The 14,562-nt window shown below is 33.8% G+C and overlaps 2 protein-coding genes across 6 annotated transcripts; one reads left to right on the top strand and one right to left on the bottom strand.

The window, feature by feature from the left end:
* Window positions 1–1,088: 1,088 nt before the first annotated feature.
* On the bottom strand, window positions 1,089–2,499 carry LOC105338311 (SAYSvFN domain-containing protein 1). Its single transcript, XM_011443368.4, has 2 exons — window positions 2,333–2,499; window positions 1,089–1,891 (listed from the first exon to the last, which is right to left on the bottom strand). The coding sequence occupies exons 1-2, from the start codon at window positions 2,450–2,452 to the stop codon at window positions 1,541–1,543; spliced, it is 471 nt and encodes a 156-aa protein (XP_011441670.2). The 5' UTR covers window positions 2,453–2,499; the 3' UTR covers window positions 1,089–1,540.
* Window positions 2,500–4,596: 2,097 nt separating this feature from the next.
* On the top strand, window positions 4,597–11,909 carry LOC105345099 (uncharacterized). 5 transcript variants are annotated; one of them, XM_011453133.4, is made up of 2 exons: window positions 4,597–4,754; window positions 10,369–11,909. In XM_011453133.4, the coding sequence occupies exon 2, from the start codon at window positions 10,387–10,389 to the stop codon at window positions 11,683–11,685; it is 1,299 nt and encodes a 432-aa protein (XP_011451435.3). In that variant the 5' UTR covers window positions 4,597–4,754; window positions 10,369–10,386; the 3' UTR covers window positions 11,686–11,909. The 5 variants fall into 5 exon arrangements, with proteins under 5 accessions (XP_011451435.3, XP_019929614.3, XP_011451436.3 ...); XM_020074055.3 differs by lacking the exon at window positions 4,597–4,754 and adding an exon at window positions 7,693–7,901; XM_011453134.4 differs by lacking the exon at window positions 4,597–4,754 and adding an exon at window positions 7,702–7,908.
* Window positions 11,910–14,562: the final 2,653 nt, after the last annotated feature.

Below are 14,562 nucleotides of genomic sequence, written 5' to 3'. Positions count from 1 at the left end.
AATTGTCGTTCATTAATAGTATGGTTTCTGTTGCGACACTTTCGCCTTTTATGGTAAAGACTGTACAAGAGTGCGAAAGCATTCGTGAGAAGTTGCAAAAGCAACGGAGCAAAAAAGCGAAGATGCGATGATAAAGAGCGAAGATGCCAAGGTAAAATGAGAAGTTGCAAAGCGATAATAGTATCATTGGGGGTAATTACAGGGTAGTCATGGTATAACTTGGCGGTTATTCAAGGCATTAGTGGAACAGTTAAGGGGAAATTTCAGGGAAGTCATGGTGAAACTTTGGGACTAATACAGCCAATTCACAGGGTAGTCACGGTATAACTTGTATGGTTTTTACAGGGTGGTCTTGGTATAACTGTGAAAGTGAATTAAGGGTTGTTATGGTAAAACTTTGAGAATATTACAGGGTAATCATGGTATAACTTGGAGTTATTACAGGGTAATTATGGTGAAATGGTAAGGGGGGTATTACAGGGTAGTCATAGTAAAATGGGGGGGGGGGGGGATACAGGGTAGTCTTGGTATAACTTCAATAACCTTGGGTGGTTAATATTGGGTTGTCATGGTATAACTTCATGGTTAAACAGAGAAGCCATTATATGTATGGGGGTTATTTCAAGGAAGTCATGCGTGGTATAGCTTGAGATCTATTGATTTTCAGATCTTGAGAAGCAAAATGATATACTCCAGAGATATCAGGGTAAACTCAGGGTAATGATGGGTTATTTATGGAATATAGAGAAAAGTTTGTTGCAATAGTGCTTTACAAATGTTTAGATTTTTAATTTATACAAATATGCCATGTATAATGCTTCAAAAGAGTAATAGAATAGTATTATGATATCTCTTTTAGTTACTTTTGCATGTGAAAATACTTCTGGATAACTAGATTGCAGATCATTTTTAGGGAATGTATAACTTTGGCTGTATTGCATGAAAAGTAAAATTAAGCAAGAGAAATTTTTATTATACAGGTTGCTGTTCATTTTCATCCATTAGTTTAACAGGTGTAAAATGTACAAATCCATCTGTACGCTAGTGAATATAAAGTCATTATAAACCTTAATGTCATGAAAAATCAATGATCTTTTTAATAATATTTTAATAATATACTTTGTAAAGATTTATATACATTTATAATAATCAATAAAAACAATTACATAGAATTCCAGATCTTTAGTTTATATTTTAATGTACAGCATCCACTTCTCCCATAATTTGAAAACTATATTGTATATCAGATTCCTATGTATGGTTTCACAGATCTTTACAGGTAATTTAAATGCAAAATGAAATGTATATGTAAGTGTAAAAATTAACCAGATCTTTAGGTTATATGAAATGTAAAGTAGCCTATTTTTCCACAAAACAATCTATATAAAGTTCATGCACAGATCCTGAAATTTTTCAAAGGAGGGTCCAAGGTATAGTTATGTCTTCTAGGGGGTCTGAGGCCTATTTTCGAGAATTTCATTATGTGAACTATGTGAATTAATAAACTCGAGTTTTCCTGGGGGTGGACTCCTGTCTAGAATCAGCCTCGCACCGAGTTGGCTCCATGTAGCAATTCTTTTTCAAACTGCTCGGATGTAAATGTTCCATCAATTCTCTCACAGTTAGGATTAAACACAGAATATGCACTCAGTCTATTCTTCTCCTTTCTACCTGTCCTTGTATTATAGTAAATAAAGAATATCATTGAGACCACAAAGAAAACTGCTCCAAACTGATGCTCTATGCAAAAGAGCCATGCAAAAATCCACATCAGTATTGTAAGAGTCAACTGGGTCCAATTCCAGGGTTCCTTGCAGGACACAGAGGAATTAGTCTGCATTTGCTCTGAAGCTTCATTTTCAAGTTTATTGGTAGCTCCAATTCCACTTTCCTTTGATATTACAAAAGATGTACAGAACATTAGAACATCATTTACTAACATGTGTAAAAACTAAAAAGGTTCAAAATATACAAATGCTGAATATTTATTGTTAGGAAATCCTATTGTTTGATTACATTGTAATATATGCTGGTATTTATCAAAGAAGTATATTAATACAAATAAATATGCGTAGTTCTTAATTTAAAGCCCCAGAACTACATAATTAGACATCTAATAAATACATAAGGTAAATTGCTATTGTCAGCTTGAACTGCTTCAAATTTCGAGATTTATAATGAAGGGATTATCTGACATACTAAGACCGTCAAGATTTATAATAAGTCATGTATGTATAATATTTCATATGCATTATTACATTATCTGATTATACATTCATAGTATTTACCACTGGACAGTTGAAAGAATGGCATTGCTGAGAACAATATTCACCTTAAAATGAGAGGAGTCGCTATCATTGGTTTTAAATGGGTTTAATCTGAACCAAGGATTATGAGGAGAAGCATCTTCCCTTGCTTTCTTGGCTCTGTATTCTGCAAGCTTCTTTTCCATATGTTTCCTGAATCAATCAAAAATGAAACTAGAAAATTATTTCACTATTATTAGTATACCGAACCCGATCTTTTACGAACAGGTGTGAAGTGACATCTTATCGGTCGGTGAGCAATCTTATGCTGTAAGGGAAAACAAGCACGTCATACATGTACATGTGTATGATTAACAATTATATTTTTGTAGAAGAGAAAGGTATATTCTCTCCAGTAAAGGTACTGATATTTGTCCGCTGCTCAAGTTTTCCGTTGCAATTTACAACAATGCGATTACAATGTAATCGGAGTTTGATCTATATATACTTTGTGTTAGTCGTATGCTATTAATACACTATAGTATTTAAGTTTAGGTTTTATTACAGAAACAGTGCCTATGTTTCTAAGGTATAACTATTTTTGAGAATGCGTTACAAAAGTAATAGAAAAGCCAAAGGACTTAATCGTTAGTAACATTATTTTTAATGACTCAAAGATATGTTTCAAATGTCATGAAGCAAATTAAATGTTGGGATAATCTTTTTTTATTTTATATATTCTGAAAGGCAAGTTCCTTGTTCCCAATTTATCATTCAATTTTTTTTGTACTTGTTTGAATTGATCTACATGTATAGTACATACATATGTAGTTTAAATAACTTATAGCAAAACATTTATAATAAGTTTCGACCCGACCATGTACTTGTCCACCAAATTTGCGATAACCCCAGTGCATTCACCCCCCCCCCCCCCCCCCCCCCCGGTGTTTGTCTCAAAAAATTTTTAATCAGAAATGTAAATTTTAGAGATACATGTATGGGCATTTGGACCAACCCACTATGAAAAGTACGTCTCACCAAATAAAGGTATATGAATGATTGGTGATTGTGTGATAATTGTATGCAGTTGGAAAAGTCATTGAAGTTTCTTTCGTCTTAAATACCTCCTCCATCCAAAAAAAACACCAAAAAACCAAAAACAAAAACCCCAAAAAGCGAAAATGAATAACATTTTACAAATTTCTGTATTTTAATCCGTTATGCTAAATTGCTTTCATTAATCAAACACTTTATGGAATGAAGTTGTCTTTCCTAACAAAATACTATAGTTAACATTTGCAGTGTTGTCTTTCTTTTTCCAGAGAGAGAGAGAGAGAGAGAGAGAGAGAGAGAGAGAGAGAGGAGGTACATTATACACTTGAATATTTTGTAAGGTTATGTTGATATCGCCCAAAAATTAAAACATTAAGAGAAATGGATTGCCATGGCACTTAATAGTGTATCAATCACCTTGAGAGAACTCTGCATAAAGATACAGAAAAATATTCGAATTCTAGAGCTAAAATATGTTTTGTTTTTTTTTTCCTTAACAAAAGTGTATTGCTAAAAAAAAATATCAAAGATTTAAGGTAGATCTGACGATTAATTGGTTGACCATCTATAGTTAGCTTCCTTAAATGCTCAAATTGGTTGATATCCAAAACCAAAAACCATTTTCATAATCAACTGTTTTTGTTTGCCGCGTGTTTTTTTTTATTCATTCGGTAATGTTTTAAACAGTGAAAATCATAACTTAAGACATGGAAAACACTCGTGCTTTGTTGATTTGTTTGTGTGTTTGTTTGATTTTTTTTATTTTTTTTTATTGGGGGGGGGGGGGGTGGTTGTATTGTATTTCCGCACTCAGTTGTTATTCTTTTAGGTCTCACTTTAAATATCTCAAGCAAAAGTTTTTTGTAACCCTTGGCCAGAAAATTAAAAACATTTTATACTTTCAGATAAAAACCAGATGAATGAAATTGAAGATTAGATCATTTAACAAAACAGGATTCTCCGTTCAAAAATATTTAATGTGTTATAAATACATATACATGTGTACAAACTCCGTCCGATAAATGTCAATTTCTGAAATATTACCTCACATAAATTGCTATCCTATTCGACTTGGTTTCAATGCTTCAATTTAAAACATTTTAATACTTTACAACATGACTGAACATCCAATTTGACAGTCAATTTTAATAAATGCTAATCGCTCTCGGCTCGTAATACCTGGCATTTGCAAAATGTTGATCCCGGGTATTGGCAATATAAAATATCATAACAGGGGCCTCGTTTACGCTAAATGCTTGTTTGCTTTACGAGGGGGTTTATATTTCTGTGAACCAATCGCCGCGAAATACCGCGATCCGGGTTACCTTGAGTCAACAGAACACACACAACTTGTAGATGAAAGACAGAGCTTGGCCATAAACAGAACACAGAAAGAAACAGATTTAGAATCTAACATGGCGACAGCAAGCAGTGATTGTAGACAACAACCAAATGGTAGGATTTTTTTTATGTTCCATTTTTTTTTAAGTGTTTTAGACTCGCCTGAGGGTGCTGTAGAATAGCCACTAACGTATTGTTATTGTTTATTGGGGGTTTTTTTTGGTGTTTTTTTTAGAATAATGCATGAATTTCAAAAAAAATTGTTAGGTGTTAAGCTAACTTTTGACTTAATAATTGTTGGTTTTTGTTTTATTTTTTAAAAGCTTTTAAAATAGTTTTTGCTGGATGGAAAAGGGGAACATTAATACTGTATTTTGTTAATGTTATTTTAGAAATTTATTACATATACTTTCTCCAATGTATTCAAAACAACATTTTAAGAAATGTTCCTATCAATATTTTATATACTCCTGTTTACATATTTACAAGCGAGAATTTACATATTCCTGTTAACCCAAAAAAGATGCACTTAAAGAATAAAATAAAAATGGAGTCAAGAAGGTTTTTTTTAAACAACAAAAGGCGAAAACATTGTTGCAAATAACTTTTGTGTAAGGAATAATATTTTCAACACATGTATCTAAAATTATTCAATTTTTAAGACAGTTTAGCGGGAGGGGTGTCCAATATTTAAACACAATATCAATGTGTGTTGTACACTGGCACCTGTCCAGAAGGGTCGATGGCTTCTTTGCCATTGATTTCATTATCTTTTGCCCCTAAACCTTTGCCTTCAGTCTTCCATATTTATATCACCCGAGTTTACACGCACTCTAACATGTAAGTGGTTGTTAGAAATTATCAAATAAATCTAGTGAGAAAATAATACGGGAAATGGATTATTGGTCAATCTAATTTTTTTTTTTAAGTTAAGATCACTCGCAAAAATATTTATTGTAAATGAAATCGGTTCTTAAATTTGTATGCACAAAGATTTTTAAAAACCAGGGGAATTTATGTATCTATATATACAAGATAACGAAGAATTATAGATCTATCTGTTTCACGGAGCTCTCTGTTTATGGAATGGCAATGACTAGGTCCACTGGAAATTTGCCCAAACAAGTGACCGTCCGTCCAAGGAAGGGTCAATTCAATTCACTTGACATCTCCCATGTTTGTTTAAAGACACATGATACCATTCATTGTCAATAAATTTCAGTCAATTTAATATTCTCTTTACTGAAAGGGGATAATGGGTTAAGAAATGTGGACCAGATAGAGAGAAAGGTCAACTTTTAAAGAAATCCGAAACGAAAATCAATAAGTATCTTTCTCAAAAAGTTTAAATGCTAAAGATTTATCAAACAAGTGTTTTTTAAGGTGTTAGCTAAAGACACTTCATCAGTATCTGTCTTTCAATTCAAACTTATCCGGAAATATTTTTATGAAAAATTAAACGTAGAAAATCTGAGGCATTCGTAATTGAAGCCCCCTTGCAATAATATTGACGCCTAACGTTAAAGTGAATATGTTCGCAAGCAATCGTTATATTAAAGTTAAATACTTCGCTAAATTAGCCTTGGTCAACATGGCACCATGGATGTTTAGATTGAAGAACCCGGACCGGGACCGGTGGAGTAACTGACCGAATTCCCGGTAAATGTGCAAATATGTATTTTACACTCCAAGGAGCAAGGTAAATTTTAGACCAAGGAACTATGCGATATTCACCTAGTATTGACTTACAAATCAATTATATTGAGTTCTTATGAATCGCTTTTATTATGCCGTTGCATAATTCACAATACTGCTGGGCATTGAGAATTTGAATCGTTTTAGGGATTCGCATTCAATTCTGATAAAAGGGGCGTTTCTATATTACTGAAGTTGGAAAATACTAATAGAATTCAAAGAGTCAATACACACATCAAAGAAAAATTGGTTCTTTTTTAGAAATGAAATTCATATGGATACTTTGCTCTGAAGAGTAACAGAAAGATTTAAAACACATCGAGTTTACTTTGAAGTTGTCAGATATAAATTTAGTGTGGATACAAGGTGTTTAAATGTCATGATGGGGTTGTATATTTTACGCAAATTATACTCGGTACACAATGAAAAAGCCTCGTAAACCCAGCTACTTTAAATTGTCTGGGTGAAATGATAAAAAAAATGTTGTGTAAGCTTTTTCTTACCTTAGATCAACCATTTTACATATAGACAATTTAATATTCGCACCGCACATATAGAGCATAGTTAAGGGGGAGAGAAAAGTGATTTTTATACTGTATAGTTCAATCTTATCTGATAAAAGTTAGAAGCAATACAAATTAAAAAGAACTGTGAAGGATATCTGCTTAATTGCACCTTACTGTAGTTGACCAAAAATAAATTTCGAGAAGCTCATTGGGGTTGTAAAATATATTTATTGCATACTTGGCAAAAATTTCTTTAACATATATTGATTCTATTGTTGTAACCATAAAATGGAAACATTTTAGGTTTCAAATATGAAAAATACTTCAATAATGATAAAACTACTGTAATGTTTGATTATTTTCAATTCAGTTAAGTAGTTTCGGCGAAATCTAAATTAGTGTTTTAACTTTAAGCCGTAACGTTTATCATTAGTTTTGTTTTTAAAAATTCATAAGCGTGATAAATATGAGGATGTTATTTGACCGAAAAACGAGTTATTATAATTTTTTAACAGCAATTTTATCGAGTTAACTCTATCCAATTTCTTTTTTTTAATAGAATTCAGAATATTATAACTATTTCCCATGTGTTGGACTCCCCGCGTAATATTTTGATAGACAATCGCTCCTCTCCGTTCCATAGTCCACATGAAAGGACCGCGTCTCTTATTGTTTCATGTTCCTGCACTCAAATGACTCAACTTCGCGGGTTTTGTTTTGGTCTCCCGATGAATTAATTGGAGATTAATTAATAAAGGCCACTGTTGAGATGTTTCAAATGATACTCGGTAAAAAGATCTCCCCTTCGGGCATTTAAGTCTAAAAATACTACCTCTGATGCTATCAGGATTTCAAACGCATATGTGCTCGCTTGACTTACACAAAAATACATAAAAATCAATCGATTCTCTGCCAAGTATGGTATTTGTTCAACAGCATACACTTCAGTTACTGTTTGGAAGTAGTGTTTGAAACGTTCGTCTAATCGTGTCTTTGCATGGTTTAGGGTACTTTTTGCATGGGAAATAACTCTGGACCATACAGGATAATTATTTCATCGGTAAACGGTAAATCATCGTCTATTTTTCTCTCTTTCTACGTTTGCAGGTTGTTGGTGTTTTGCTATTTCTGTCTCTCATCAATTCTTAATTTCCGGATATTTCTTTCCTTATGTCAATGATATTGTTGATTCTAAGGGCGGGATGAAGTATCCGTGTCGTGTGATCTAGGATCCCACGCCCGAAGGTCTGTTTCACTTTCCCAGAATTTCATTGATATTCACCATCTAGGAATAAACGTTATTGTCGGTGGTTTATCGGTTGTGAGGTAATATTTTCTTTATTTCATGTAAGTCGTTTTCAAAGTATAAGCAGATCTTGTATTTATATTCAATTTAGTAGGATAAGGTCAATTACATTCAAAATAGGCTTGAAGTTGCATTGAAATGCAAGATTCTAATCATTCTGGTCACCAACCTTTGGTCTGTTTACCTTCTTCCTGCTAATTTGAAATCACTCCGTTTTTCGTGGAAACACGGGAACGAGGCTCCACCTCTTTCAAATTGTTACAACGTTTTTATCTATTCATATTACATGTGCGATTTTTAATATCAATTTACAATTCTACTGACGTTGATTCTGTTTCAACAGAAAATCCATTATGCAAATATTGGGGTACCTGTTACTAAGCCCCCCTCGCTAGGAAACTTGGACAGGGTTTCTGAACAATAGAGCGCCCTTTGTGTCGGCTAGTTTACACAGCAATGAGCAGCTGGTGTTTGGAAAGAGATAAAACATTTATCAAAAATGAGTAGCTTGAAAAAGATAGCAAAACTAGCAAAGTAATTTAAGTGTTATTTTAACTAAATCTCTCTCTCTCTCTCTCTCTCTCTCTCTCTCTCTCTCTCTCTCTCTCTCTCTCTCTCTCTCTCTCTCTCTCTCAGACTAGCTACATGGTATACATTAAAAAGTAGGAAGATTTTATCTAAATTACCTTTGAATGAATATAATTAAAATTTATTCTGAACCTCTGACATGAGGTGGTTTACGTACATTCCCACAAAATTTTAAGTGTAATTGCGAGTTCGTTACGTCAACGGCTGTTAATTTTGCTGCTAATAATATTATAAAACAAGAATTATTTCTAACCTATCGATTTGTGGCAATTTTTTGCTTTGTCATAGTGATTCTATTGCAAATGTTTTTGTCTTGATTCTGCAGAATAATGCAGTGCTCGACCTAACAAGCTTGAAACAAGAGCCGCAAATAATCTAAACGAAGATGTAAATCTGCGAAGTTCGAAGCACTAAAAGAATGAGCCGGGACATTTGGTATTTTGAATTCATTCATACCACGGATTTTTCTTCAACGCAATAGGTTAAATATTTTTCCATTTTCAGTTACCTTTAAGAATGTGTTTTTCGGTTGGAACGATATTTCGTTGTTTATCAGTTTTAACAACAAAACGAGCCGAGACAGTATCTAATTCAATTGCCCAAGGTACACATTTTTACTTCCTTACGAAAGAAAAATTGGAAGAGATAAGCATTAAAAAACAACATTAACTGTCGTTCTGAAACTTCAATTATGTAATAAATATTCCCAGCAAAGTATGCAAAAAAGCTTGATTTACTGTCATAATCGTAGCGATCATTTTGCTAATGGCTAACAAATAAATTGTAAACAAAGCCAACGATTTAAAAAGCAGTGAATAATACGGGCCCTTGTCTTGATAAAGTTTGAAGTTCCAATAAGCTTGGTCGATCCGCGATCGATAATCGGCGATGGATTTACCACCCATGACAACACATTTCTTTCACAAAGCCATGTTTATTCTTGATCTAATTTCGCATAAACGAAGAGGCCCGTACATTTGGTTAAAAATATAGGAAGATTACCTCTGTTCAAGTTGAACAGGATCTTCGTAATAATGATAACAAAAAACAGAAAATTGAGTATTCAATAGCAATGTGCACTTGGACTAAATTTTTTGCCAGGTATGTCTAATTCTTCTATAGTTGTCGTTGTTGTTAAAAGGCAAAGAACGTTTTACTTACTTTAAAGACCACAAGAGGAGAATGTATTTATTAAATATCAGTGTGATAACTTGCTCTAAGCTGTAAACTGACGAAAAGAAAATAATTAGGGACGAGAATTATCCGCATTTGAAAACCTTTGAATGGGTTAAAATAGCAAGTATTATTCCGAAAAGAAAATCCAACAAAGGGATTTTAACTTCTTATTCTGCGTACTAATGTATCCAAATCTTTGGCAAAAGACAATACCATATAACGCAGGGTGTATGGAATTTAAATCACTTGAAGATCCGTGACTTAATTACTTTGTTTGAATGAGTTCTTTCTTTTCTAATGAACACATGCGGTAGCAGCGGTAAATTAAGTAGCAATGTTATTTTGGAAAAGCGAAATGGGTCGAGGGAAAGACGTTTTCATTGTCTCTTCTTCATTGTTTTGTCCACAATATACTAGCATAGAATGACGTAATTTGAAAAAGCCCTTTTTCTTCCAGAGCAAAGTCATGTGAAAAATGGCAGATTCAACTCACACGTTATTGAGCGGAAGTGAAGACAACGATTCCATAGAACCTCCAAAACAGAAGAATTCTAAAGTCGACGAATTTTTGTCTCGAATCAACGATACGTATTGCCAGTCTAAAGCTGACCAGATTCTGAGACTTTTGAAGGACCAGGAGGACCTGAATTTGAGGTTTCACGATTGTGATTTACACAGTGAGGACTCAGACGATTCAGATTGTTCGAGTGACAACTCTGTGAAAGAAACCGAGCAAAGATTAGTTGCCCGACTTGCCCTCCATAAACAGAGAGGTGCAAGATCGAAAACTTCTATGGGATTTTATAACGATACTGAACGAACAGAAAAATATACCTATAGTTCTGACGAAGAGGATATCGAAATGGAGGAAAGACCGAACACAAGAATTAACCGTCCAAAATCGAGTTATGTCCGACGACATACGGATATTCAGGGAGATTCTACCGACGAAAATAACGAAGTCGATACTAGTGTCCAAAGACGTTGTCGATCAACGCGGCCACAATCTCGACTCGGAAATCGAGGGGACATTCATCGAAGTAGTGTTCTCCAAGAGACCCCCTACAACATTCAGGCCCCACCCACATCTCCACGGGCAGACCTAATAGACGAGACTAACTATGAAAAATATGCTCACACGAGAACATCGGGCGTACAGAGGCCCCGATCTAGAATCAAGGGATTCTGTGATGCTTCCCATACTAATGAAGTGATACCTCATACATTACAGAGACAGAAAACTGTACATGATATATCAACTTCTCAAACCTACTCAAGTGATGAAGGAAGAGATGAGTTCTCCACTACGTCGGGAACAACTCGTCTTCGTCATCGTCAGCAGCAATTTCGACACGCAAAGCCCAGACGACCAACCTCCGAAAATGTGTTTCTAGTCCGCCAAAGAACTGAGGCTCGCATGCTTCAGTCACAAAACAAAACCGCGCGACCTACGTCCGAAAAACCTTTAATTCCAAACAAGACCTCAAAGAAAGTTATATCGATAGACACAAACCCCCTTCAAGCCGCTCAAAATGGCGGATTCCAACCAGCCCCGTCATCCCTGCAGTCTTCTCAATCAAATCCTTATCCCTATGGGGTCTCCCAAACCAGACCTGTATCAAGGCGAAATCATGGGAGACAGGAAGTGCCGATGGGTAACGGTGTGCGCAGTACCGGAAGACCTATTGGTCTTATGAAGTTACCTCCCCTTGACCCCGCGGTGGCAAAACGCGCTGAAAGGATTGTTTTAGCTGCAAGGGAAACTTGTGCCTAGTGAGTTTGAATTTTCAACCTCAAGACAACATGAATGTGCATTTTCAGTTTATGACAGTTGAAATTATTGTAGCATTTGGGTATTTTATGATTACTCTGCTGCAATTTGTTTTTATTTTCCCCCGTATTTGGTGGGAGTTTTGTCTATATAAGTGTTAACAATTATAACGGTATTAGCCGTCCTTTGTTTCGCGTACCCAAGATGATTAAATTAACCAAATATTTGATCCTCGTTTGTTTGTTTATTTATTTATCTCACGATAAATGTCTTTATGAAAGTCTAATTTCATTGAAAGAATTAAAATGGATTTTCCATTTCTCCAATTAAGATATATTTATATTTATCTCGGATTTAAGATTTATACTACAGTGTAGCCATTGTGAAAGCTGACCCTGTGTTTAAATCCATTCAAATCCAGAGAATCACAGGCCAAAAAATGTCGGAGGCACCATGGCTACTATCTTCTGTACGGAAACACGGCCACTGATCTACCTTCACTGACCATTGTAAAATCTCGAAACTGAAATTTATTTCAATTTTATTGCAAAGCTAATATCGTGTACTGTACAGAGGATCAAGGGTATGACTATCGCCTTTCCTGATTTATGTTAAGATGGATACTAGTACATTCTTGTTTGGAATGATCTGATCAAGTTTTGCCGACTAACACATGTAAATGTACGGTAGATAATAGGAAATCAATTCTACAGATACAAGAAGGGTTACAAAAAATTAAAAACATTATTGATATTTATATCCTTACAAAAGCACAGTTTAAAAATGATAGCGATGATTATAATAGCAAAGGTCATCGATCAAATTCAAAGCAGAAAATAAACAATAGCAAAATTACATTTACATTTTCATCAACTCTTTTTTATCGTATGTTAATATTATTTGTTATGCTTCAGATCTGATCATGATAAATGCAAAAATGATAACAAAGATAAATTATAAATTTCAAAATGTAAAAAAAAAAGAATAAATTATAGGAGAAAAATGACACCCCTTTCCACAAAACATCAAAGGCTAGGGCATTGATGCCTTCACAAAGTCTCTCCTGCTTTATAATGTTTTACCGTGCTTTCAATTTATCTATATTTGTTGCACAAATAACATTTTCTGAGATAATTCCTTATCTTTGTCACCAATTTTGCTAAATTGAAGGAAATGTCGCTGCAAAACAGCAGTAATTTTCCTCTTTTTATAGGCGCGAAAGATTTTATTCATCCTGATCTGATGGAAATTAAAAAAAACTTGGCAACTAACAGCTTGTCCACAGGGCAAGTAACGAATCGTACCAACCAGAAAGCGGGGATTTTTGAATCCATAATGACATTCAACATACAGATGCATTAACCCAGTAATTTTATTGACAATTGGATCTCGTGAACTTTGGCTGTGTCGCCGTGTGTTGAAATGACAAAGGATTTTTGTAAACCTTATTTTGTTTTGAGCTTACCATCAATGACCATTTTGTTTAAGATTAAAGCAATATGAGCTGTATTTTTTTTAGAATTTTATTTTGATGCAGTATGATAAGTCTGCATATAACTTTTATGATAAATTAGATTTGAAAAAAATCATTACTTTTTGTCAAAGGAATTATTTCTCTTCTAAGGAATATAAACCAAATCAATTTTTATACAGGACGACAATAATTCAATTTTGCTCCAAATAAGGCTTCTTAACGACCTTTTCCACAAAATTATGGCTAACAGAAATTTAAAAACCATGACATTTTTGTCATTTTAGTAGAAAAGAACATTTTAGTAAAAAATAAATTCATTATGAAAAATGCAGCTCATATTGCTTAAAATCAAATTTTTCAAAAAAAATTGTAATTTAATATCTTTCACAATTAAATAATGTAATAACAATAATTCTAAATTCACAATCTAGTATTGAATTCGTTTCTGGAGTTTTTTTTACTATACACAAACTTCTTAATTTAGCTTTCTATCGTATTTTCCTTTGCGGTTCAGTTTATTTTAATAAATTCTGTTTTCAACAAGATCGCAGTGTATATATATTTGTACCAACATTCTTTGCTGTTTAACTCGAATCATCGTTTCTATTTCTGTGCTTTAAAGGTCCGTTTTGAATATCAAATTATTCATAAAAGTCTCAGAAACACTTATTAAATGTGAAGTTCGTTCCTTTGCTATTATTTTATGCTTCGTAAACATGATAATAACGTGTTATCTAAAGTTATCACAAAGAGTGTGAATTGTTCTGCATGCCGAAAAGAAAAGACTGATGACACCTGAGTGTTTACGACAACGCCCTGCTTTACGACACATGATCATGCGTGTGCATTTCTCATCAATATGATCATCAGCAGACGAGTTGAGCTGCGGTTTCCAAGGCGACACCAAAATATTGTCAGGATCTATTTCAGACTTAATTGAAGCTTCAATCAGGTGATCGCTGCATTGTCAGGGACATCTGCTGCAAAACAAAAATAATATGCTAACTAGCGCGTCAAACAAATTTCAGGAAGTTGTCTAGAAACTAGTCATTTCCATATGTTTATTTTTAATCCAGTCCCTTCCTTATTTAAACACTGTATTTTCATAAATAATAGACTATTGGGTTGAATGGTATTGATGAAACAAATAAAACTTCTAAAATAATAAAATCGACTTAACAGCGATATTTTTATAAACCGATTTTTTGGAATTTGCAATGGAGCGTTAGAAATTATTATTTACAAATTACATTGTATGTTCATTGGAGGGACATACATTTACATTTATTGAATATCATTTGCGTTTATATATATATGTACATGTAGTTATGCTTTAAAACTTTATGGAGAGTAGTAGTCAGCTTAATATCTCGAATCAGACATATGAAAACAATTTTTATTTGTCC

The sequence above is a fragment of the Magallana gigas genome, chromosome 6 (genome assembly GCF_963853765.1).
Source record: "Magallana gigas chromosome 6, xbMagGiga1.1, whole genome shotgun sequence".
Lineage (NCBI taxonomy): Eukaryota > Metazoa > Mollusca > Bivalvia > Ostreida > Ostreidae > Magallana > Magallana gigas.
This window is presented reverse-complemented; position numbering and strand designations above follow the sequence as displayed.